Source organism: Paroedura picta, chromosome 2 (assembly GCF_049243985.1).
Source record: "Paroedura picta isolate Pp20150507F chromosome 2, Ppicta_v3.0, whole genome shotgun sequence".
Taxonomy (NCBI): domain Eukaryota; kingdom Metazoa; phylum Chordata; class Lepidosauria; order Squamata; family Gekkonidae; genus Paroedura; species Paroedura picta.
In genome coordinates, this window is record NC_135370.1 from 84,727,856 (window position 1) to 84,751,198 (window position 23,343).

The 23,343-nt window shown below is 43.2% G+C and overlaps 1 protein-coding gene across 5 annotated transcripts in view; it reads right to left on the bottom strand.

Annotated features, from left to right (window-relative positions):
- The window catches only part of SLC25A22 (solute carrier family 25 member 22), a 93,236-nt gene that overhangs the window by 31,644 nt on the left and 38,249 nt on the right, over positions 1-23,343 (bottom strand). For 2 of the 5 annotated variants that reach the window (XM_077321400.1, XM_077321397.1), the window contains exons 2-4: positions 14,400-14,514; positions 10,267-10,392; positions 8,205-8,260 (exon numbers count right to left, since the gene is read on the bottom strand). In XM_077321400.1, coding sequence (XP_077177515.1) covers positions 8,205-8,260; positions 10,267-10,392; positions 14,400-14,419 — 202 coding nt within the window. In that variant the 5' untranslated portion in view covers positions 14,420-14,514. Of the gene's footprint in view, positions 1-8,204; positions 8,261-10,266; positions 10,393-12,433; positions 12,549-14,399; positions 14,515-23,048; positions 23,159-23,343 lie in introns of those variants that run through there. The other 3 variants (XM_077321399.1, XM_077321402.1, XM_077321401.1) reach the window with 3 other exon arrangements.

Genomic DNA, 23,343 nt, shown 5'->3' on the forward strand with positions numbered 1-23,343 from the left:
TCCTTGTAGCGCTTTCAGGGAAATCCCCAAAAGTGTATTCACCCTCCGGAAAGCGATACACTCCTGCAACCAATCTGCAACACTAGCGAAAAAGACCTGTGCGTTAACATTGTTGCGGTTTCTACAAAGTCCCTCCCCCTGGCTCTCTTCTCTGATCTTCCGGCGAAGCGATCGCCATTTTTTTTTCTCCGAGCGAGCGGGGATAAACGCACCAGCGAGCCTCTTTCAGTTTAGAGGCTTCCCCGGCTTCAGTCCCTCCCCTTCAGTCACTAAGCACAAAGAACAGAGAAGCCCGTTTGCTGATGTATTTTCCCTTTATTTTTTACACATTCATTCAGCCGAAAATCGGGCCCGTGAGAGGGGGGGGGATTTTTTTTTTTTCACTTGGAGGGAGCATGGCAACGATCAAACGACAGCTCAAACACACCAGGCAGCTGGATGGGTCTCTCCGTTGCAACGAATTAACACAGATTCATTGCAATGGGTCTGTTTTTTTTTAAAAAAAAACCTTTCTTAAAGGGAAAGGGGCTGTTTGGGAGCATGCTAACGGCTGCCCATTGGCTGCTTGACGGCCAGGAGCGGAACGAGCTCAGCAATAGCGCTTCCTTTCTAGCGATTTCTGCCGAGACCGGAAGCCTGTGGGAAACGCTACAAAACGCAACTGGATTCCACTACAAAGGCAGGTATGCATAACGACAAATTCCACTATTTTAAATGGCGATTTTTCATTCAGTGACCAATTTGCTACAAAGATCCCGGTGCGTAAAGCCCCCCAGTTCTGTCCTCTGGAATGTAAGCAGCACTTGACGTGCACATGGTGAATATAAGCACTCTATTATGGAAAACAACTCCCAGCAAATCCCTCTTACTGTAGAGACTATTATCAATTGTGTGCTGCACTGGTGAACAAAAGAAAACAGCATTAGTGACACAAGGATGCCCTGCACCACTGAGGCCATTTAGGGAAGGCAGAGCAGCACTATCTTTTCCCACAGTGAACTTCATTCTGGATTCACAGAGCACTCTGCATTAGAAGAGGCCATCCAGCTCTGGCACTCTGAAATAGGGCCATCTCCTGAATAGCTCCCTTCAAGGGCTTGTTTACACAGAGAGAAGCCTTTAGATTTTGTTTTCCTCAGCAAAGAATTCCTGGAGTTCTCTCCCTCCGTACTTGCCAACCCCCCTGGGTCATTTGTAGATCACTGACTTTGTTTTTGGACCTGTGAATGCGACCCTGCAAGCATAATATCTCTGCTGTTAATCTGCAATTAATTTACAAAGTAAAATGTTTCAGAAAAGATTATCATTAATAGTAGAAGGCCACAGGAAGGGCACAGAAGTTTGGGGTGGGCGACATACATTGCGCAGCTCCTGTCCCTGGGGGGGGGGGGGGAAACCTGGCTATTTGGGTCTTCAAGTTTCACAGATAATTCACTGCAGAAGCTTCCCTGCTGATGCTGTGGCCTCTTTTCCCTTTCCTTTTCTTATCCCAAAGTCCTGGCTGACTAAGTGGAAATAGTACTGGAGGGAAGAGCCAAGAATGGCAATTGTCTGAGTGCCATGGCAATGCTCTGTGGGTTCCAAGGGGGTGATGGGGCAGGAACAAATGGAGACTGTGATTCCACAGCCCGGGGGGGGGGGGAATTTTGCCACAAGAAAGGGGTAGGGGCTTCTTCAGCAGGACTTCCACACCCTTAAAGTCAGCATGACTGGTAGAACTGACTATGCAGCTGAAATGGAGGGGACAGCTTTATTAGTTAAGGCAGAGGTAGTCAAACTGCGGCCCTCCAGATGTCCATGGACTACAATTCCCAATTCTGGGAATTGTAGTCCATGGACATCTGGAGGGCCGCAGTTTGACTACCCCTGAGTTAAGGTGTCTGCCATTCATACTGCCACTAAAAGCATTGTTGTTATGTGCGAAGTCGTGTCCGACCCAACGCGACCCCATGGACAATGATCCTCCAGGCCTTCCTGTCCTCTACCATTCCCTGGAGTCCATTTAAGTTTGCACCTACTGCTTCAGTGACTCCATCCAGCCACCTCATTCTCTGTCGTCCCCTTCTTCTTTTGCCCTCGATCGCTCCCAGCATTAGGCTCTTCTCCAGGGAGTCCTTCCTTCTCATGAGGTGGCCAAAGTATTTGAGCTTCATCTTCAGGATCCGGCACTCCAAAGAGCAGTCAGGGCTGATCTCCTCTAGGACTGACTGGTTTGTTCGCCTTGCAGTCCAAGGGACTCGCAAGAGTCTTCTCCAGCACCAGAGTTCAAAAGCCTCAATTCTTTGACGCTCGGCCTTCCTTATGGTCCAACTTTCACAGCCATACATTGCAACTGGGAATACCATAGCCTTGACTAAACGCACTTTTGTTGGCAGGGTGATGTCTCTGCTTTTTAGGATGCTGTCTAGATTTGCCATAGCTTTCCTCCCCAGGAGCAAGCGTCTTTTAATTTCTTTGCTGCAGTCCCCATCTGCCGTGATCTTGGAGCCCAGGAAAATAAAATCTGTCACTATTTCCATTTCTTCCCCATCTATTTGCCATGAATTGAGAGGGCCGGATGCCATGATCTTTGTTTTCTTGATGTTGAGTTTCAAGCCAACTTTTGCACTCTCCTCCTTCACCCGCATCAACAGGCTCTTTAGTTCCTCTTCACTTTCTGCCATTAGAGTGGTATCATCTGCATATCTGAGGTTGTTGATATTTCTCCCTGCAATCTTGATCCCAATTTGTGACTCCTCTAATCCCGCATTTCTCATGATGTGCTCTGCATACAAGTTAAATAGGCAAGGCGACAGTATACAGCCTTGCCGAACTCCTTTCTCAATTCTGAACCAGTTAGTGATTCCATGTTCAGTTCTCACTGTTGCTTCTTGACCTGCATATAAATTTCTCAAGAGACAAACAAGATGCTCTGGTATTCCCATCTCTTTAAGAACTTGCCACAATTTGTTGTGCTCCACACAATCAAAGGCTTTAGCATAGTCAATGAAACAGAAGTAGACGTTCTTCTGGTACTCCCTAGCTTTCTCCATGATCCAGCGTATGTTGGCAATTTGATCTCTAGTTCCTCTGCCTCTTTGAAATCCTGCCTGTACTTCTGGAAGTTCTCGGTCCACATATTGCTGGAGCCTAGCTTGTAGGATTTTGAGCATATCTTTGCTAGCATGAGAAATGAGTGCGATGGTGTGGTAGTTTGAACATTCTTTGGCATTGCCCTTCTTTGGGATTGGAATGTAAACTGACCTTTTCCAATCCTGTGGCCATTGTTGAGTTTTCCAAATTTGCTGGCATATTGAGTGTAGCACTTTTACTGCATCGTCCTTTAAGATTTTGAATAGTTCAACTGGAATGCTGTCACCATCACTAGCTTTATTGTTGCTCAGACTTCCTAAGGCCCATTTGACTTCACATTCCAGGATGTCTGGCTCCAGGTCAGTAACTACCCCATTGTGGTCATCAGGGATGTTAAGCTCGCTCTTGTATAGTTCTTCTGTATAATTTTGCCACCTTTGTTTAATCTCTTCTGCTTCTGTGAGGTCCCTACCATTTTGGTCCCTTATCATACCCATCTTTGCATGAAACGTTCTCTTCATATCTCCAATTTTCTTGAAAAGATCTCTGGTCCTCCCCATTCTATTGTTTTCTTCTATTTGTTTGCACTTTTCATTTAAGAAGGCATTCTTATCTCTTCTAGCTTTTCTCTGGAATTCTGCATTCAATTGGGTGTATCTTTCTCTTTCTCCCTTGCCTTTCACTTCCCTTCTCTCCTTAGCTATTTGTAAAGCTTCCTCAGACAGCCATTTTGATTTCTTGTATTTCTTTTTCTTTGGGATGGTTTTAGTTGCTACCTCTTGTACAATGTCGCGAACCTCCGTCCATAGTTCTTCAGGCACTCTGTCTATCAGATCTAATTCCTTAAATCTATTTGTCACCTCTACTGTGTATTCGTTGGGGATATGATTTAGTTCATACCTGAGTGGCCTAGTGGTTTTCCCTACTTTCTTCAATTTAAGCCTAAATTTTGCAACAAGAAGCTCATGATCTGAACCACAATCAGCTCCTGGTCTTGTTTTTATTGACTGGATAGAACTTTTCCATCTTTGGCTGCAGAGCACATAGTCAATCTGATTTCTGTGTTGACCGTCTGGTGATGTCCATGTGTAGAGTCGTCTCTTGGGTTGTTGGAAAAGAGTGTTTGCTATGACCATTGTATTCCCTTGACAAAATTCTACCAGCCTGTGCCCTGCTTCATTTTGTACTCCAAGGCCAAACGTGCCTGTTATCCCGGTTATCTTTTGGCTTCCTACTTTAGCATTCCAATCCCCCAATGATAAGCACATCATTTTTTGGCGTAATTCTAGAAAGTGTTGTAGGGCTTCATAGAACTGATCAACTTCATCCTCTTCAGCAGCAGTGGTTGGGGCGTAGACCTGGATCACTGTGATGTTGAATGGTTTGCCTTGGATTCGAACTGAGATCATTCTGTCATTTTGGGGATTGTATCCCAAGACTGCTTTTCCTACTCTCTTATTGATTATGAAGGCTACTCCATTTCTTCTGCGAGATTCTTGTCCACAGTAGTATACCTGATGGTCATCTGAATTAAATTCACCCATTCCTGTCCATTTTAGTTCACTGATTCCTAAAATGTCGATGTTCAGTCTTCTCATTTCTTGTTTAACCACGTCCAGCTTGCCTTGATTCATGGATCTGACGTTCCAGGTTCCTATGGAATAAAAATCTTTACAGCATCGGACTGTCTTTTCGCCACCAGTTACTTCCACAACTGAGCGTCCTTTCGGCTTTGGCCCAGTCGCTTCATTCATTCTGGCGCTACTCGTACTAGCCGTCTGCTCATCCCCAGTAGCATAGTGGACACCTTCCGACCTGAGGGGCTCATCTTCCGGCGTCATATCGTTATGCCTTTTGGAACTGTCCATAGAGTTTTCATGGCAAAGATACTGGAGTGGTTTGCCATTTCCTTCTCCAGTGGATCACCTTTTGTCAGAGCTCTCAGCTATGACCTGTCCGTCTTGGGTGGCCCTGCACGGCATAGCTCATAGCTTCACTGAACTACGCAAGCCCCCTTGCCACAACAAGGCAGCGATCCTTGAAGGGGGACTAAAAGCATATTCTGTGATTAATCTGTACTAGTTCTTATGATGCTCCAGTGCTAAAGACTACATCTCATCCCTTCCTATCATCATGCAGTTACCAGTCCTTCTGCTTTGTTTTTCCCCTCCCTCATATTATCAGAAGAACACAGACCCATTCAAAAAGAGGACTATATCACTATTTTCAACCTTGTACAATTCAGCACAAGACTTTGTGATGGCTCCCGTGGGCACCACCTCTCTTCTTCACCCTCTCCTCTTCCAAATGCTACCCATCTAGCACCCAAAATTAAACTTTGGAAGCTATGTACTGGAACACATGCTGAAGCATTTCCACTTCTAAACGTTTTGATCTAATCCTATCAGACAATGGACAGTTGGCACCATGGACTAGCAAGCCAGAAGGAATTAACAATAAGCAACCCATTGGGAAAACTGTCTAAACTAGACATAGCTATGGAGAGGTCCCAGGGACTTGAAGCCACACATGTGGTATAGCTCTACAATAGTCATTCTAATTAATTCAGTAGGGGATGTATAGTTTTAATGTACCACATGGTTCTACCATACAGCATGTAATATATGACATTCCTAACGTCTGATGTCTATCGATATATTCTTTCTTGTTGGTTTTGTTTTTAAAAATGTATAAACCTGACTTTCCGCCAGTAACTGGGATGCAAGGAGGATAAGAAAAACAATAACAAAACAAAAATAATACAAACATCTAAAAAAATTCAGTAAGTTGTTAAACACAAAATACCATCCAAGAACATCCAAGCCAGCTGTGTTTTTCCTCTTGAACCTGGTATTTTCGGAAAAGCTTGATTAAAAAAGAAAACAAAACATAATCCTTGTCCTCAGTAACCCACAATGGCTGCAAAGCATTGGGAAAAGACCCACACACTCCCCCTGATTCCCAATACTGGCATATAGTACTTCAGGGCCTGATGCTAGATGCTATCTAATTTACTAGCACAGAAACATAGAAGTGCTCTGTGGAATATAAATAAATCCACACAAGCTTCAAATGCCAACAGAGGACAAGGAGGCAGAACAAATAGCATCCATAAACTAGGATTTTACAAGGTTTAAAACTGAAAGCCCCATAAACCTTTGTGATCTTGGCAACCACCAATACGAACCACCAGCTTGTTGCTCTATTGAATTATTATCTGGTCCTTCTCATTTAACAAAGTTACCAGAGCTTCTTATTCAAGTCCATTTTATTATAAAGCCCTGCTTCCTGCACACCTACGCAGCTACATGCTATTTTATTTAATGTTATTAATAATTATTAAGACATTTCACAATACAATGCCCTGAGTGCCAGCTCTCCTCCTTTGTCCTAATAGGCAGCTAATATGAACAATGTATTAAAAACCTGAGATTCCCACGCTTTTAAATCCATAACAATCAGCTTGGGAAGAAATGGGACTTGTCAAGAAGTGAGGTTGCAGGCCCAGAGCAGGCACAGCATCAGCTAAGTAATTTCTGATAAGTAGGGAGTCTTGGTGACTTCATTTCACTACTTATGAAGGTGGGCAAGTATTTCAGAAGCCCGGGGTAAGGATTCTGGGTTATTTAGTCAAGCTTGCTATCTCGACCATTTAGGTGCTATAATATTTTTTTCAATAATTTGTATTAAATTGAACCTTCCGCAAAAATATACAGCTTGGAGGGGAGGAGGAGATGATCAAAAAATGAAGAGGAAGCTACATATCTGGTTAATTCCAGCCAAAAGTTCAACAATATGAGAAAGCATTCAGCCTTCACAATGCACTACAGTTTTTGGTAAACCACAGTTTGTACAACAAACTTCAGTTTGTCTGCCAGACATAAGCAATAGTTTATGCAGAAATCTTGCTTTGTCTGCTGTGCATCCTGTCCACCAGAGAGGACAACTTGCCTAGGAACTCAGACACCACAATTGATACAGACTTGGTTAATAAAACAGCTATGAAACCCCTGCTTGGAAATTGTGGTTTGATGCCAGCTGACCAACCCCTCTCAACTATGCCTAATCGTGTTTCTTGCACACATTCTCTCCTTCACCATCAACTACCTTATTCCCTACCATATGTTCTCAGAGCCAACCAAATCTTTATATACACAACTTGAATTGACCATGAAAGATTCATATATATTTCTGTAATTTCCTATTCTACACAATGTTCTGGTCACAAAATGTAAGAAGGGGATTGTACGTTTTGTTATTGCATTTATCAAGCATGCAGGGAGAAAGGAACAAACCCTAGCAGAGCAGAGCTACAGCAAAGAGGATCAACATCAATGTATACCAACATGCTGCTGGAGGACACAACTGGAGAGGTTACAGAGCAGCCACAAAAGTGTATAAATAAACTTGTGCTAAAGCTAAATAAAACCTCATTATGTTTCCAGAAGCCAGGAATAGTTTGCCTATTACAGTGCCAGTGCGGGAATGATATTGAAAGTATTTTTAGTAAAAAGGCACTGTACAGTGCGGTAATTCTGTGCCTGAAGGCAGCTTGGCAAAGGTTCAGCAGCGGCACAGTCTCGACACAAGGTGAGGCAGAGACAAGGCATGCTAGAAGGGAAGTTTCATGCCTTCACTATTCAAGGTCTAATGTGAACACTTAGAAGAAGAAGAGTTGGTTCTTATATGCCGCTTTTCTCTACCCGAAGGAGTCTCAAAGCGGCCACAATAACATCACACATGATTATTGTGATACTTGCAAGGAAATTCTGCCACATGACTGCTGAATAGAAATTACCATTCAAAATTTTTAAGAATCTAGCACCTCTCCCTAATGAGCTTGTTGATTTTTAGCTCACATCAGCAGACACAAGATAGGATTCCCAATTTTTTAAAGATCTGAATCTTTTAATAGCTCTTAACAAGTAGAAATTCAACAGATAAAGCTCTCTCCATCTCTATGCTGAGAGGTTTCCCCTGTAGAATCTGAATGTCCTACCTCTGCTAAAGGCGTAAGAGCTCTACGCCCAAACATTTAGCATCATTGATTAAAATCCGACCCCCCTTCCTTCTTCCTCCAGTAAAGCTGTCAATGACAACTGGAACTCACCGGAACTCTGCCCAGCACTTACCCCTGTACATGCCAAAATAACCTTCCGAACGGATTGTCTTAATGAGGCAGTCGGACCTACAAACAAGAGACAGATATAAGAAGTGAACAGATGGATGGATGGATGGATGGATGGAGGGGGGGGGGAGAGACCAGAGCAGTAATAACAACTGAGAGGCCCTCACTTGGGGATTTAATAACCCTTCTGCCTTAGATGTCAGGACAACTCTTCAGATTGCGGGAGACAGGAAAGAACACTACAATGAAGGCCACCTGCACGTTGACTCAGAGGAAACAACCAAAGGTTGTTTCAAGGAGCCTTTTGATCTGGCCACACTGGCCAGCCAGCTCACTTTTTTCTTCCTTAGTCATCTTGCTGCAGAGGAGAAGAGCCAGAAGTTTCATACTTTGCCAGTCCTTGTAAGGAGGGCAGTCAGCAGAAAAGACACCTTCCAGATTTATGCTGGTGGAAAATAATCCCCCCCTTTTAAAAAGGCTTTCACACCTTCTGAAAACAGTTCCCTCAGAGAAACTAGGACAAGTTTTATACAAGCAATTTTTTTTTAATGAGGTCCAGGTGTGGAAGAGAACAGCAGCACAGCCCACTGCAGAATATACATTGGTGCCCTATTATGTATCCGAATACCCCTGGGTGACATTCGTGGCTGGTTAAAAACAAAAACAAATCCAGAAGCATAATCAGTTGGTAATGCGCACCTTGGTCCTTAAGGGGTTTTTTGCTTGTGCCAACTGGACAACCTATATGTGAGAAAAGACCAGTAACTAGATTTTCTTTTTAAAAGTTGGTTTAATATAATACGCTCAAGGCTGATCCTGGAACTGCCTCCAGGAAAAAGCAAGTGAAGTTTTGCCCATGTGAAAGAAAGTCACAATTATACAGGCAGGACTCCCAAAGCATGGAGATGCAAAGAAAAAACAAAAGAACTGGAAGGCAGAAGAGGAAGGGGTCTCCTCCAAGTTCTTGGATGAATTCACATGTTTAAGGGCCTGGAACAATAATTGATGTCTTCCCAGTACTGGGATATATACAAACCAATATTATTATTGCTTTTTTTTATCCCAGCCTTCATAGTTTCCAATCCTTTTCCCACATCACAATTGTGTGAGGCAGGTTAGTGAAAGATTTAAGGCCACATAATAAACTTTATACAAACCCAAGTCATCCCAGGCAGCTGCCGTTTTAAAGTGATTTTAAAATACTGTGGGGGGGGGGGGTGTTCCAATCCTAGTCAGGCTAAGACACTCCCCTGCCCCACATTTTCAAGAGCCAAAATGGCTGTACCTCTACACCCTATGACTGTTTGGACACTTGAAAAAATGCTGGGGGGGGGGGGGAGCACCTCAATCAGCCACACTACAAGGCTCCTGTAGGATTTAAAAATCATTTTTAAAAGGCAATGCTATTCCTGTGGTAGACACAAGGGCCCTGTCACTACTAGGCTGGCCCTCAGACATGAAGCAAGAGACCAAGGATTAGGATTTGTCCGGGCTTTCCCCCACAAAACTAATTAGCAGCCCCAAGCAGCTGCTGCGAAGATAACAGAAGGTTCAGTGGGACTTATACTTTCCTTCCGTGCCTGTTCCACAATTCAATCAGTCCACCCCATCCCACACTGTATTTAGATCTATGGGAAGAAAAAAGGCAAGTACTAGCCGGAAAATAATCTTTAACTCTTTCCTCAGCAACTGCAGTCTTTAAACCATGGGGCTGGCCATAAGCTTTGCCTTGTTTGGCCCTCAGATGCTCTAAGCACCATGCCAGGCCAGCTTTCCAGATGGCAAGGTAGACCACGTTGGCTAGTGATCAGCAGTAACCAGCTGCTGGTTCATCACACATAAGGGACATACATACATGCTTAAACATATCCTTCAGTGGGCCAGTACTCAGGTTCAAATCTAAGAATATGCTACTGAAGGCACGGCACTCACAAGGCTGTTGAGAGGTCAGCCAAGATAATGCTGTGAAGCGGTTCACTCAACCCTGATATGAAAAAAGATAACCAATAATAAATCAATCTGTTGCTTTAGGGTGGGTTTTTTTTTAATAACAGAAGAACACTTACATGCTGGTGTACATCCTCTGGCCATTCTGCTGGTTCTGCAGACGGGTTTTTGCCAGGTCAATAGGAAATACGCAAGTAACGCCAATGAGCCCAGCTATCCCTCCATTGATTAGCTTAGCAGGTAAACTGGGAGGGAAAGAAAGCACAGAAGCAGAGTGTCAGCAGGACATCAAAGGGAAAAAGGGAGTATCGGGAGACAAGAAAACCTGGAAGTGTCCTGAGGACCTTAAAGACAAACAGATTAATCACAGCATAAACTTTCATTGATTAGAGCCTGTTCCAACAAGTGCATGATGTGACAAAGCGAGTCCTAGCCTGCAAACACTCAGGCTACAATAAATCCAGGAGTCTTCAAAGTGCTTTGTTGTTGCTGCACCAGACGTAGGCCTGACTTTCATGTGAAGCTGGTGATGTAAAAGGGTTCCCCAAGTGCAATCTATGCAAATGTGCAATCTATGCAAAGCAGCTATGTGTATTTCAGGTACATACCAGAGATCCACTACTCTTGCAGATATTGTGCTGGCCTGCTAAGTACACATGGCTACTTTGAAAGGGTTGTAGAATCGACTAAACAAGACCCTGACTCTGTGCAACATCGTACAAGGGGAGTTCTGTGCCTCACATTTAAATTGGGCCTAACACAGCCCTGCCAAACCAAGAAATCCTGTTAATCTCAGTATGCCAGGTCATTTCCCTTAACAATATTTTTCAAACATTTGCAAAGATAATCCTTCCAAGTCTTTCATCCTACAAATGAAAACCAAGGCCCAGTTCTCACATGCATTTTCATAAACTGTCAAGGTAGTATAAGCCCTGCAGCACAATCCCTATATGATTCTATTTAGAAGTCAGTCCCACAGAGCTCAGCAGTAATTATTCAAGCAAGCATATGGAGGACTGAAGTGTTAAAATACCAGAGAATTCTCTGGTTATAAGAACTTAAGGGATATTTATGAAAAATCATATTCGTAGAATACTAAGAAAACCCACAGACGGTACACAAACAGTCATGTGGAACATATTTGGCCACAGTTGATTTCATGATACAAAGATGGCTTAGAAAGGCTTTCAGAAGGGGGGTGGGATTACTTTGGTACTGCATCTTAGAAAAGGCTGCCAAAAGAGGCAATATGGTGTTCAGCCTGCATCAGAACAGACAGCAAAGGGGTGAGGAGGGAAGAATAAGCAGAGAGAAGATTCTGCCAGCTAGCAAATCAGAGGTTTTTAGAGCAAATAGGAGCTGGGCACTTGGGACCGCAAAGATGCTTTGAGAAGTGAAAGAGAAATGACAGGCAGATGTTGGAAAGCAAAGCTGGTACTTCAAGTGCTTTGTCATGAATTATACACTAACATCTAAGATCCTTCCAAACTTCCAAAACGGTATCAAGCATACCACTATACCTTAAGGACCACCTTTTCTTATATGAACCTACCTGCTCACTCTGGTCAGCCTCAGAGGCCCTGCTTCAATTGCCCCTGCCACCTGAGGATAGAGAGGGGGCCCCCTGAAAAGGGGGCTTTCTCGGTTGTGGAACAAAAACCTTGCCACTCTCTTCCCAGGAAGCTTCATCTGTCTCCCTGTGTCGGTGTCTTCTGCTAGCAGATGAAGCTTTGTCTGGCATCCCACAACCCCCCCCCCCTCCAATTGTCCCTCTTCTTAGAGTTATATTTTTAATTACATTTTACATTTTGCTGTATTGTTTAAAAGTTTTTATGTTCAATGCCATGGGGACAGTGATTGAGTGGAAAGGAGGCATAAAAATGTTTTAAATAAAATAAATAATAAATCAGCCTTTGGAATCAAATAAATCAATTTGGAAATCCAGTGAATTAGGGCCACATTGGATCACAGCCTGTTATGAGATCTAATTCTCCAGCTCAAATTACACAAAGTCAGACACAGAAATCATTACTGCCAATAATGACATGAGAGTAAGTGTGTGTGTGTGGTGTTCCTGTTATCAGTTCAGTCCAGCTGCCTAACTATTCAACACACAAATCCAAACACCTGCCGCCATATAAAATGCAAACAAAACACTACAGAAAGTCCCTTCTGAGGAAGGAATCAGAAGGCCATTTATCAAAGGACAACGGCAAACAGAAATCTTTTTACATTCTCAGAAGCTATTCACATAAGCTTTAGCTTTCATGTTGTCTAGTTGCGTACCTATGAATGGTCCACACAAAGCCACCAGTAAGGCCACAGGATCAAAGCCATGCACAGACAATGCACCCAAGCATGAGATACCACTACAACATCGCATTGCGTGTGAAACAGAATGCTCAAGTACACTTAACAGATTCTATTCCAAAGTCTTTGTGATGAGATAAATGTTATATTTAGCAAGTCATCACAGTTCACTTCCTAATATCAAAGAGCGTATTCCATATGTCAACTGTAAATTCACTGAATACTAATGGCTAAACTGCGTGCAGCATTGGGGATCTGTGATCAAAACTTCCAGTGTGTAATTTAGCAGCAAATGGTAATCACTGAGGCACGTGATATGGATCAAGGCTACAGCAAAGGGGCGGGAAGGATTAAATGCTTTCCCATGTTGGTACCCCAGTAAAGAATGACCTCTTTGAGCTGATGTAAAGCCCAGTTAAGGAGAGACAATGGATTTGTGGCAGGTTTGGGGAAGCAGCATGGCTTTTGTCAGAGTTTGTGGGCCAGCACGTGTCAAGAGAGAAGCCATCTCCATAGGAAAGTTCCATATTAGCCTGCAAGATCTGTAGTGTGCATAATTCAAAAGCATGTGAAAAATACCCTACAGGGTATATTGGAGACGTATATTTAGCATACTTAGAATAGGAACTTCCTGATATTTCTCAAACAATCTCTCCCAGCATCCCAACTGGTTCAACTGGAGACTTCCTGCTCCTTTGACCATGCTTCTTCCCTGCTTGCCTCTAGAATAGACTGAAAGAAGACAGCAGAACAGTTAGACAGTTAAGCCTCTCTCTCTTCTTTCTACACAAAGCTTTTTCCCTTCTTAATAAAACTGTTTTATTCTTTTAACTCACATGGTGCTCTAGAACTCTTTGTATATTTAAACTCTGCCAATATAGCCAAAGTCACCTCTCCAGCCTGTTAATTAGCTCACACATTTCACCTGATTCTGTACAGAATGTTTCTCAGATTCAGCCCTGTGATTGTTTGAGGAAGGTCAGGAAGTTATGGCCTGTTTTTCCTATGATGGGAAAGATAATCTCTTTTGCATTTCTTATTTTCTTCCCCTGACGCCATCCATGTTGCCTATGGACTCTGTATTGCTATATTCGCTGCAATGTCTTTGCTTTATGGTTGCCAACCTCCAGGTGATGGCTGGAGACCTCCTGATATTACAACTGACCGCCAGGTGACAGAGGTCAGTTCCCCTGGAGGAAATAACCATTTTGCATGGTAGACTTTATGGTACTCCTCTCCAGATCCCACTCACAAAATCTCCAGATAATTCCCAGAGGTGGAAACTCTACTCTGAGAGCCAGCTTGGTGTAGTGTTTAGGGGAGCAGACTTCTAATCTGGCGAGCTGGATTAGATTCCCTGGCCTTGGGCTCACCACAGCACTGATAAAGCTGTAATCATGGCTCTCTCAGCCAAACCTGCCTCACAGGGTGTCTGTTCTGGGAAGAGGAAAGGGAAGGCGATTGTAAGTGCTTTGACACTCTCTTGGGTAGAAAAAAAACGGCATATAAGAATAAACTCTTCTACTAGTTATGAGAAGCCAGCATCTACACTGTAGAACTGAGTCAGCCTATGTGTATAGATAACATTCTTGTTTTCTGTGTACTTTAACTGCACCTGAAACTGTATGTATTGCTTTTATCAGCTTTTAAAAATTTCTTTAATAAAGCTTTCTTTTGTTTTATGGTGTGCATTGCTGAAGAATTTTCTGAACCAAACCGAGTTTAAACTTGGTTGCGCCATCACAGAGAATCTTATTTGAGGGTTTCAGTTTAAGGCATGGGAGTGAAGTTCTTAGACAAAGGCACATCTGCCTTGACAACATGTGAAAGAAGGAGTGGAAGGGTCTTTGAGAAAGGATGAGGCATGGGGGAACATGGTGAGCCGAGAAAACAAACAAGAATTCGAAGTGACAGTTAAGAGTAAAGGAAGAACAACTTTTACCTGATCTGTTTATCAGCCATTTAATTCAGATTTGAGCTTGTGGAAACTAGATTTGCTCTGCCCAATGTCTTTCCAATGTTTAGTTTTCAGTCACCTTTCCCAAACAACTTGGTTCCTGGGAGGAAATAACAGTAACAACAGGAAAACTGTTATGCATAATAATTGCTATTTATTTATTGATTGGTTTTATAGGCTGCATCTCCACACAAGCAAGCTCAGGGCGGTTCATGCCATACATTTAACATATATCATAAAGTCACAATTAAAATAGTAGATAAAACATTGGAAAGCTCCATTATCCTGCCTGATAATTATCCACTTAACAGGTGTTGTATATTTCATCTTTCAGTTTAATGGTGGGAATACCCCGAAGATGACTGTAGGGAGGCCTGTAACTTTTACTGGCTATTTTAGCTTGTTTTAGCCTCAACCAAGAGAGCCTCTTGTGGCGCAGAGTGGTAAGGCAGCAGACATGCAGTCTGAAAGCTTTGCCCATGAGGCTGGGAGTTCAATCCCAGCAGCCGGCTCAAGGTTGACTCAGCCTTCCATCCTTCCGAGGTCGGTAAAATGAGTACCCAGCTTGCTGGGGGGTAAAACGGTAATGACTGGGGAAGGCACTGGCAAACCACCCCGTATTGAGTCTGCCATGAAAACGCTAGAGGGCGTCACCCCAAGGGTCAGGCATGACCCGGTGCTTGCACAGGGGATACCTTTATTTTACTTTTAAGGTAAAAACTGATGCTTCATCCAGGTATGCTTGTAGTTGTTCCACAACTACCCACTCAGCCACCTTCCCCAGAAATGCTAGATGCAAGAAAGGGTACTAGCTGGTGGGGTCCCGTGGATCAAGCAATGGTTTCTTTAGTAAAGTCCAAACCACCTCCCCCTTAAACTCCGCAGGAATGTCCCTGAAGACAGCATTTCACACAATTAAAAGCACACTGCATCCTGTATCCTTTTCAAAATAACCTTGCAAAGTAGTAGGCCACTAGAGATATCACCATTTTAAAGATGGAGGAGCCGAAGCTGAAATGTATTGACTTGCCCCAGGATTCCCAGAACTGAGAAAAACTCCCTTCAGTAGCCAGCACAGTATAGTGCTTACTGTCGGACGGGGGCCTAAGAGACCCAGGTTCAAGTCCCTACTCTGCTGCAAGAGCTTGCTGGGTGACCTTGGACTATTCACTTTCATAGGTGCCAACTGGGGAAGAAAGCAGAGCTTAAATATCCAAAACACATTAAAATGTGCCCAGTGCAATGTAATAAATGACACCTTCTGACTAAGAGAATCTTTCCGTAAATATCCCTTACCAAAATGTGAGACTAACTGTTCACATCTTGACAGTAAGGGAAAAGCATTCTTGCACAGGCTCATCCTGTTAGGGCATGACAGGTTTTTGAATTAAGCCATGCTGTCTTCTCTTTCCCCCCACTCTGAATGTTCTTGTGCATGAATGTGAGAGGTCCAGCTGTGGTCTGTCCATTCACAAGGAAGCCCTAAAGGGCTGCCTACATGAAAGAAAGTAAACACATTGATGAACACTTGCCATAAACTGAGCATGCCAGGTTACTGAGCTTACATCGGTAACTGGATGAAATCACCATGTTAATACCATCTGTGCTGCCATTAAAGAACTGCACATGAATTATAAATTTCTTCACATTAGCTATATGAGCTGAAGTGGAGCTCTTTTCCATTTTTGTGCTGATCCCCCTGAATCCCATGAAAACAACTTATCCAGATATAGAAGTGATAGAACCACCTTTCATCCAGAGTGGAAGTGAATCACACTCACTATGAATTTTTAAGAGAAAAATCTTTCCAATTCTGCCACTCACTGCAGCAAATCAACAAGTAGAAGCACTGTGAAATCACACCTGCCTACTCATCACATGGCATCAATATGTTTGCCAAGTGCAGCAAGCAGACATGTGTAGGCAACAGACCACAAAACTACTGGGCAAAGTTTAAAAGAGAATCAGCACTTTCTGCAGAGTATCTTCATGAATACCGCACAAAGAAAGTGAGTAAGGCAAGGAAAAAGGAAAGGACATAAATACTTTGCAAGGTCGCACTTGTTTTATTATCCAATTGCATTAAAAAAGACCTACTACACAGACTTGTAAGCTCTTGTAAATACATCTGTTCCACATAATATATTTCTGGTAAGGCTTTGGAGGAGGAGCGTGTCTCATGGCTTAAGCTGTCCCACCCCTAGGTGCTTCCTCCTCCAACCAGCTTGCCTATTTGTCCAGCAACCAGCCAATCACCTTCCATACCCCACCCGACCACCCCCTCCTCCTTCCACTTTCCTCCAAGGCGCAGAGGATGCAGATCCCTGCTGCATGACAGCTTCCCCTGCCGGTGAATTCCCTGCCCAGGGGTCTCCAGCCTGCAGCCTTTCCAGGTCCTGGGGTGAGGGGAGAGGCCATCTACAGAGTTCTTCCACTCCACACCCCCCCCCAATCTAGCATCCATTGTTTCCTGAATGCAACACGCTTAGCCCCTAGTATATGTGTGTGTGTGTGTGTGTGCGCGCGCGCGCGCGTGTGTATTTGGGAGGCCTATTTCCTCTAGGCCCGACTGGCTAGGGGTTCTGTTTTCTTGGGGGGGGGGCATCGTTTAGGCATGGAATTGGGGTCACTGTGGGTGGGCAGGTAGTTGTCAATTTCCTGCATTCTGCAAGAGGTTGCACTAGATAACCCTGAAGGTATCCTTTCACCTCTATGATTCTGTGATTTATAATGAAGTATTTCTATTCTTCCTTAGTTTAAAATCTGAGGTAGATAACAAAAATTTAAGTGTAAAATGTCTAATGTAAAAATCCTAAAAAAATTGGAAACAATATACAATTTCTCACAAATACAATAAGGTAAAGGTAAAGGTATCCCCTGTGCAAGCACCGAGTCATGTCTGACCCTTGGGGTGACGCCCTCTAGCGTTTTCATGGCAGACTCAATATGGGGTGGTTTGCCAGTGCCTTCCCCAGTCACGACCATTTACCCCCCCCAGCAAGCTGGGTACTCATTTTACCGACCTCGGAAGGATGGAAGGCTGAGTCAACCTTGAGCCGGCTGCTGGGATTGAACTCCCAGCCTTATGGGCAAAGCTTTCAGATGGCTGCCTTACCACTCTGCGCCACAAGAAGCTCTTACAAATACAATAGCATTGTATAAATCCTTATCCATTGTTCCTCTTAGTATTTGTGAAACAGCCCTGGGGGTGAAGAGTGTCCTGGCTATCCAAGTTGGAATAGGGGCAATCAGGGTGCAGGCAGCAAACTGGCTGCACCCTGATTGGCCCTGCACCTACAGCTCCTGCCCTCCCTCCCTGGATGCTACAGCCCTGATTGCCTGCAATGGCTCCTGTTGCGAGAGAGAGAGAGACAGAGAGAGATCTGTGCCTGCCAGTGTCCCCTGGTTGCAATGGGCTTTCTTGCTAGTCTTTATACAAAGATTAAAACAGCAAAGGAAGAATGAGAGGGCCCATTTCCTCCTCTTCAAAAAATGAAATGAAACCGTAAATGGCTGAAAACATCATTGATTCTCTCTCTTATTCTGCATTGGTTCTCTGATGATCTGCAAATGCTCAATAAATAATCTTTTGTCTTTTATCAGACTGCATAACATAGCTGACTATTTGATCAAAGGGAAAAGGTAACTCGGACAACCATCTGATAACAAAGCTACTAAGGATTTCAGTTCCTGGTCAATAAACTCTTCCACAGACTGGAGATTACGTACGAGATAGCAGTACACATTTATGTTCCTAAACTTTCCCCTTCAGAACACCACTGTCTTTTACTCTGATGTGTAATGGCATCAGTAACTCCTTTACAAACTACCTCTAGGCAAACCATGATTGCTTTTAATGCTCCATTGGAAATTACAGCTGGTACTGTAAATGCTTCATCCCAATGTGGGAGGGAAAAGACAGTGGATTAAAAACTAGCAGCCCATTTCTGTCTGAAGCAAAGCAGTATGGGCTCTTTTAAAGGGTTTTGTAAGTTCCAGTTCCCGCCATAAACTGACTCCCAGCTACCAAATGGAAATTCAGCATTGCTCTTCTGCTCTCAGGCATATTTCACTTCTGAATGGCAAGCTTAGAAACTAGAAAAGGCTCAGCAAACCAGGCTGCTCTCACAATGTCCATCAGAGGTTGTTTAGACACAGCAGTTTTGCATCCAAACGTAAGTGGGGGTATTTTTATGGGGGAGGATATTCCCATGATGATTCCCCAATTGTCCAATCTCTGCTTTGTTCCAACCTGTCCTAAACCTGATTAGACACTATCTCTTGGGAACAGTCACAACACACATATGCACACCATGTGGACATGAAGGTGTGCACTTTTGAAAGTCCCACCCCCATCAGCACCATTCTTTTTTGTCCCAGCTCCTGTCAATCCCTCTCCTACACCACTGGAGGGATTTGGAGATTTCTTAATATATCCGTAACTGCTAAACCATTATAGCTTTGTAACTCCATAACAACCAGTAGTTCCTCCAAATTCATGGCTTTCATTAATAACAATTATTCAGCTTTTTAAATTGTGGAGATTCACCTTTTCCCCTTACATATCTGTAATTAAAATGGCTACTGGGTATTCAGAGGAACTTGCAGATCATAGCATTAAATCGTCATAACATTGTCACATAAAAGACAGATTTACCAGTGCATCTTTGTCAGGTAACATATCAACATTTGCAGAAGGAAAAGAATCTCAGCTGTCATTAGAAAGAAAAATAAACAAGTTTCAAGATCTGTTGGTTGAGAAGTTACTGAAATCTCAGGAGCCAAAAGAAACACAACCGACATTTGCCTCATGGATCTGGAATAAAGCTGAATAAAGCTTGTTGTTGTTTCCATTATCTGTGGCTGTATAGAGATGCCAGGACACAGGCCACCAATAGAGATGTGTGAGGAGTTGACGTTTTAAGACTGCAGCACACTATTTTCACTGCAAATTCCCTCCCTCAACTTGTTATTCTCTTCTTCCACTACCAGCATCTGCCAAGTGCTTTTTAATTGGATTGCTACAGGAACCATCTGCATGTAACCATCTGCTTTAATTCAGCTGGTCCTTCTTGCCAGAGTTATCCTCTGACAAATTCAAATCCCCACTGTGGGTTTCACCCAACTCTCCTCAGTATCCCTACTGGGCTCAAATCTAGCTGTTGTACTGGAAACCAGTGTGGTTACCCCCTGACTATGATCTTCTGGCTGATCTTCTGGGCCTCTTTCAATCTGGCTTCATGATGGGATTTAGAACTGGGAGTGTTTCGATTGCCTACACTCATGACCTCTACTGAGAATTAAAGGTAAAGGTAAAGATATCCCCCCTGTGCGAGCACCGGCTCAAAAGGTTGAGCTGCAAAAATAATTTTTAACATTTGCAAATATTTATTACATAAAATGCACTAATTCATCATATTAAAAACATAATCATAATTTTAAAACATCACATTTCTAACTACACATGGAATAGGCTGCCTAAGGAGGCGGTGAACTCCCCCTCACTGGCAGTCTTCAAGCAAAGGTTGGATACACACTTTTCTTGGATGCTTTAGGATGCTTTGGGCTGATCCTGCGTTGAGCAGGGGGTTGAACTAGATGGCCTGTATGGCCCCTTCCAACTCTATGATTCTATGATTCTATGATTCTATGACCATAGTATCCTACTGAGCAGCCTCCCAGCATGGGCATTGGGAGGCACTGTGTTACAGTAGTTCAAGTGCTGTCTGGCGGAGGCCTGTCTCAGAGGGTGGTTCTGAGGGATTCATGCTTTGCCCTATGGCCTGAGGGGTTCAACAGGGCTCAATCTTATTTCCCGAACTATATAATTTCCGAACTTATTTCCCGAACTGTTTGAAGCTACTGGGAGAGGTCATCAGGAGGTCAGGGCTGTGGTGTCAATCCATATGTGGATGATACCCAGCTCTACCTTTCTTTTCCACTTAATTCCAAGGATGCGGCTAATGTTCTGAACTGGGGCTTGGAGCCAGCAATGAGTTGAAGGAGGGTGAACAAGCTGAAATTTAATCCTGTCAAGACAGAGGTTCTTCAAGTTAGTAAAAAGACAGACCTGGGACTTCAGATCTCCTCTGGCTTAGATGGGGTTAAGCCAGGAGACTGTGGTGGCATGAAGCACTTTTGCCTACCTTTGGCAGGTGATCGATTACATTCATTTCTGGGACAGTCAGCTCTAGCTACAGTGATCCATACCTTAGTTATATCTTAACTGGCCACTGCAATGAGATCTACTTGGGGCAATCCTTGAAGAGATTTTGGGGGGCTGCAGCTAGTGCAGAATTCTGTGGATAGACTGCTGGTCAGGGTCAGCTATTGGAAACACGTGACACCAATATTACAACAACTACCCTGCTACTGATCCACTACTGATCCCAATTCAAGGTGTTCGTTTTGACCTTTAAAGCCCTACATGGGGTTTGATTCCCCATTCTTTCACAGTTGAGTGACCTTGGGCCAATCACAGTTCTCAGCTTCATCTGCCTCACAGGGTATCTGTTGCGGGGAAAAGGGAAGGCTATTGTAAGTCGCTATGGGACTCCTTTGAGTAGTGAAAAGTGGAGTATAAAAACCAGCTCTTCTTCTGCATAGCTTAGGACCGGGGTGTCTGAAGGACTGTGTTCTCCCTAGGAATTAAAATCACAGGGAGAAGTCTTCCTATCCCCTGAATCAAAGAAGCTTGTTTGGTGAGTATATGAGAAATGGCCTATGCAGTGGCAGCCTCATGACAATGGAACACCCTCCCAAGGGAGGTACATCTAGCCCCCTTTCAATCATTACGAAGCAGTGGAAGATGGCTTTGTTTAGGACCACATCTGATTTACTTCTAAAAGCATGTTCAGAGACATTATACAGTATGTAGTTACCCCAGGGGAAAATGCTTTGTTTTGCTAACTGTGCGACTAATTCTCCTGATGAAGATTAAGAACAACTAGCTTTAAGGCTATAGGGTGTTAATTCATATATGCAAAAAGAAGTCAGCAACACCTTCCCCAATCCCAAATACACACACTGCCTAGTGAAGAAATATGAATATTATCATGGTGAACAGAGTACTCAATCTTGCCTAGGATATTATCAAATGTAAAGCGTGAATAATTTTTTCTATTATTCATATAATAGAATCATCAACTTTATATTTATTAGATGAGCTATGATATGAGCCTTTTTAAAGCCTGAGAGATTATAAAGTCCAAGGCAGTAAGTATTTCTGAAAGGGAAACATGGTTCAGTAACAATTCCAGAATGCTTGACCAAGATGTAACTTTGTTTTATTTCAATTTCTTTCTTCTTTTAAGTATCATCACAGTTGTTTATAATAGTCAGCTATGATGAACTGGGTTTGGGGGTCTCCTGTCTCCAGTCAAAACTCATGACAGCCAAAGATTCTCAGAGTTGGGCAGGGATCCCTACATTTTTGAGCCCATGGGCACCTTTGGTATTCTGACACAGGGTTGTGGACACAAGTACAAAATGGCAGCTACAGGAGACAAAGCTAACCACAACATGGCTGCCACAGGAGGAGGAGCTACTTACATAAAAAAGCCCAAGTGCAGAAAAGGAGCAGGTAATTTTTAAAATACACTAGGAAAGATTAGTGAGAGAGAATAAAGCCAATACTGTGTTGGCTGTTCCAATTGAAACAGCCCTTTCAATCAGCACAATTAGTCTGATCTCTAGGTGGTCAGTCAGAAGACCTGCTGAGCAACAGTTCCATATGGCTCCACCTACTTTTTAAAAATTGGTGGGCACCAGAAAAGGTCCTGTTGGGCAGCATGTATCTACAAGCACCTAGAACTGGGTGTCAAATTTACCTGTTTCTGGAATTGGGATAGAGTCAAGTGCAATTAACACTTAGAAAATCCATGCTAACATCCAAAATTATCCGGTACAGGACTGCCCCCAAAGCAAAAATATGTGGTTAAAGCAATGTCCTCAAAAATGAATAAGGAAGAAAGTATTCAGGAAGTGTGGCTTCTTCCATCCTGGCAGTACAATGACAGGACGGGGTCACATAGAATCTCTCCCTGAAACACAACCAAGGCACAATAATCCTCTCTGGATAAACAGCATTTTCTCTAGCTGCAATTTACAGGGCAATTCTACGGATAGGACTGAAGTTTAGCGTTAGAAAGTGCTGGGAATGGCCTAATAAATTTATCTGCATTCACAGCTAGTAACATTTCTCTAGAAACACTCTGATCACAGATACTGCTGAATTTCTTAATTACTACAGATCCAATACCACAAATCTTCTAATGCACTTTCCCACCAACCTAATCTAAAGATGAATTCCGGTATAATGGTGCCATGACATCTTGTGACAATATATAGCATATAAATAGTTAAAATCTGTATTTAAAAAATGGTCCTAACTCATCCTTTCCTTTTATTTTTTACAAATCAATCTTCAGCCCCATCCACCCCCAGACCCAAGTCACATCACATCCCCTCTACAACATTGTTCCAGTATCTCCCACTGACATACTGGCATACCATGTTCATCAGCAGGTAGCACAGCAATGATGTCAGGTCTTCCTTACGTACCCTTGACTAGTTCTTAAGGAAATGTCATTCGGGTGAAATAATTTATACCATTATTCACACATTTTCACATACCGCTTCCCAAACTGTTTCCTCAAGCTCTTCCAGATTCAGAATCCATGCATGAGAAGACCTCTCAGTGACAAGAACATGCCCATGATCTGGGAGAACAATTAACCTTTGCTCTACCTTATTAAACAAAGGAGCATGCTTTATCAAAGAATCATAGTCCACTATGTTACAAAGTTCTTTCAGAAGTATCATTGTATATGCTACGTGTGCAAAACCAGAACAGTATTCATGAAAAAATTTCATCCCTGAATCCCCTGGCCTCTTGCCCATCATGCTGGTAGCCTGCATTATTCTTATT